The following is a 3,499-nucleotide window of genomic DNA, read 5'->3' as shown; positions in this document are numbered from 1 at the left end:
CACACACAAATATACACACCACACAATGCCACACATACACGTACACACATACCCTCTCCCTCCTCCAGCGATAAGAAAATGTCCGAAAAATAAAAAAAGCAGAAAATACAGACTGACGTACAACCAGACGGAAAATACAGACAATCTGGTAGGGGAAATTGAGTGAGACGGGCGGACAGACAGACAGACAGACAGACAGACCGACAGACAGACAGACAGACAGACAGACAGACAGACAGACAGACAGGCAGACAGACAGACAGACAGACAGACAGACAGTCAGACAAGACAGGGATGGAATAAAGGTAATAGGAAAAATCGACAACAAACAACATGTCACAACAAATAAACGTGTGCAGTCACTCAACCACAAAAGGTACAAACGAGGTCTGTATAATATTTTTCCATTGTTTATTTTAAGTCATATTTTCAGAGTCATAGCATCAATACAGCTGAGATTTGACATAAAACATGGCAATTTCTACCTGTTAATGTCTTTACACAACAGGTTTCAAGTAATATGATTTACAAACAGCGAATATAAAGACAAAGTATATGAATCACAACTCCAGGGTAAACTACATGTATAAAGCGCACAGCGAGCAATGTGTACGCGCATTACAATATGTAGAGAATCCTGACAGCACCATGTGGAAATACGTTGTCAATGATACGTTCAGAACAGTTGAGATACAAGGTAACGCTAGATTAGTTGTACTAGGTATCCCAATACTTTATCAGAAAACTGGTTTAATGAACAGCGAGTATTAAAGTTATCAAAAGATATCACAGTTCAAAATCATTATATAAACAAAATGTACAGGCTTTTATACATAAATAATTTAATACACATAGATTTAGATTTTTAGCAAAACCATGTGAAAATACTGTTTGAAAGTGTCTTGAGATCAATTATTAGGATTCAAGGTAAGGGTAGATTAGTCCACCTCCTCAACACTGGGTCCATCTGGACCCGATGAACCCTGTGAACTTCCTTGACCTTGAGACTGACCCTGGGTGTGGAGTTTGGCCATCACAGACGAGGTTGTCTTCTGGAGTTCCTTCAGACGATCTTCCACTTCTTCCTTGTCGGCCAGACTGTTGTTGTCTAGCCAGCTGAGAGAGTCATTGCAGGCCTTGAGAACAGCGTCCTTATCAGGAGAGGGCAGCTTGTCTCCAGCTGCATCTACCGCCTGCTTCACGTGGAAAATGTACGTTTCTAGCTGGTTGCGAGCCGAAACTCGTTCTCTTTGCTTCTCATCTTCGTCCTTGTACTTGTCCGCATCGGCCAGCATCCTGTCAATCTCCGCCTGGCTCAGTCGCCCTCTTTCGTTCTTGATGGTGATGTGGCTACTTTTCCCCGTGCTTTTGTCTTGAGCTGTCACGTTGAGAATTCCGTTAGCGTCCACGTCAAAGGTGACCTCAATCTGGGGCACACCACGGGGTGCCGGAGGGATGCCCGACAGTTGGAATTTGCCCAGGAGGTTGTTGTCTTTGGTCATAGCTCTCTCCCCTTCAAACACCTGAATGTCCACACCTGGCTGGTTGTCCGAGTAGGTGGTGAACACCTGGGAGGTCTTGGCGGGGATGGTGCTGCCTCGTTTGATGAGAGAGGTCATCACGCCGCCCGCCGTCTCGATGCCCAGAGACAGGGGAGCCACGTCCACGAGCAACACGTCTCTGATGGCCTCACTCTTGTCCCCCGTCAGAACAGCGGCTTGGACTGCAGCGCCATACGCCACGGCCTCATCGGGGTTGATGGACTTGTTCAACTCTTTCCCGTTGAAAAAGTCGCTCAGAAGTTTCTGGATTTTCGGGATACGCGTGGAGCCTCCCACCAGCACCACCTCGTCGATTTTGCCTTTGTCCAGTTTGGCGTCTCTTAGAGCGCTTTCCACCGGCTCCAGGGTGCTTCTGAACAGATCCGCACACAATTCCTCGAATCTGGCTCTGGAGATTTTCGTGTAGTAGTCCATGCCCTCGAACAACGAGTCGATCTCGATGGACGCCTCCGAACTGCTGGACAGAGTTCTTTTGGCTCTCTCGCAGGCTGTGCGCAGACGTCTGGTGGCTCTGGCATTTTTGCTGATGTCTTTGTTATGTTTCCGCTTGAACTCTTGCAGGAAATGAGACACGAGTCGGTTGTCAAAGTCCTCGCCTCCCAGATGTGTATCCCCCGCTGTGGCTTTCACTTCAAACATGGAGCCCTCGTCAATGGTGAGGACGCTCACATCAAACGTGCCTCCTCCAAGGTCAAAGATGAGCACGTTTTTCTCTCCACTCTGTCCTTTGTCAAGGCCGTAGGCGAGGGCCGCTGCTGTGGGCTCATTGATCATTCTCAGAACGTTCAGGCCAGCAATGGCACCGGCGTCTTTGGTGGCCTGTCTCTGGGAGTCGTTGAAGTAAGCGGGGACTGTGATCACAGCCTCCGTCACTTTCTGGCCCAGGTACGCCTCGGCGGTTTCCTTCATTTTGCTCAGAACCATGGAGCTCACTTGTTCAGGGGCAAACAATTTCCTCTCTCCTTTGTACTCGGCCTCAATCTTTGGCCGGCTGTCCACCTCCGCCACTTGGAACGGCCAGTGCTTCATGTCCGACTGAACGGACTTGTCGGTGAACTTGCGACCTATCAGTCTCTTGGCGTCAAAGATGGTGTTGCTGGGGTTGAGAGCAGCCTGGTTTTTGGCCGCGTCTCCCACCAGTCTCTCGGTGTCTGTGAAGGCCACATAGCTGGGCGTGGTCCTGTTGCCCTGGTCGTTAGCGATGATCTCCACCTTACCGTGCTGGAAAATCCCCACACAGGAGTAGGTGGTGCCCAGGTCAATGCCGATGGCGGGAGTCTTCATGCCTTTGGTCATCTGAAACGTTGCAAACAAAGACAAAATCTATAAATATAGGGGCAACAATACAGAACTTTAACGTTTGTAACAAACTGGGCTTTGAGCAGTTCAAATTGGTCTTTGGTAGGGGAACTATACTGATTTCTCTTGATGATGCAAAGAAAAAAAATCACCCAACAAAAATATGATAGGTTCGATTAGGAGAGGAGAAAAAAGAATAACCAATGATTTTGTTTCTCATCTTTTCAAAGCATCTCACACAATTACATTTTCTTCCTAAACAGTATCAGAACGGGCTGTTGATTAAAAAACGAGAATGTGGTCATCGTTTCCTAAGTTAAAGATTTCAGAAACGAAAATGGTCAGGCTACAGAAAGATTTCTATGTATTGCTCATCATACCAGGTTTGGGTGGCGAGTAACATTCTAAATGAGTGAATATGAGAAACCGTGTCCACTCGATTACAATGTAAAGAGTACTTGTCATTTAGAAACTAAACAATACACTACTATACTAATTACAAGAACACCAAACGTATTCTATTATTGAACATGCAGACAGCACATATTATATGGCATAAAAATTATGGTTAAACCTATGTGTAGGCTTACGCCCTTGGGTAATTTTGTACCCCGGGGTTGTATTCTTCACATTTTAGA

At 46.6% G+C, this 3,499-nt stretch overlaps 1 protein-coding gene across 1 annotated transcript; it reads right to left on the bottom strand.

The window, feature by feature from the left end:
- Positions 1-394: 394 nt before the first annotated feature.
- Positions 395-2,891, bottom strand: LOC100533361 (heat shock protein 70 B2). The gene has a single exon (XM_005100299.3). It carries the CDS (start codon positions 2,856-2,858, stop codon positions 939-941), a length of 1,920 nt encoding a protein of 639 aa, XP_005100356.1. The 5' UTR covers positions 2,859-2,891; the 3' UTR covers positions 395-938.
- Positions 2,892-3,499: the final 608 nt, after the last annotated feature.

Source organism: Aplysia californica, unplaced genomic scaffold (assembly GCF_000002075.1).
Source record: "Aplysia californica isolate F4 #8 unplaced genomic scaffold, AplCal3.0 scaffold00243, whole genome shotgun sequence".
In the NCBI taxonomy this organism is placed as follows: domain Eukaryota; kingdom Metazoa; phylum Mollusca; class Gastropoda; order Aplysiida; family Aplysiidae; genus Aplysia; species Aplysia californica.
This window is presented reverse-complemented; position numbering and strand designations above follow the sequence as displayed.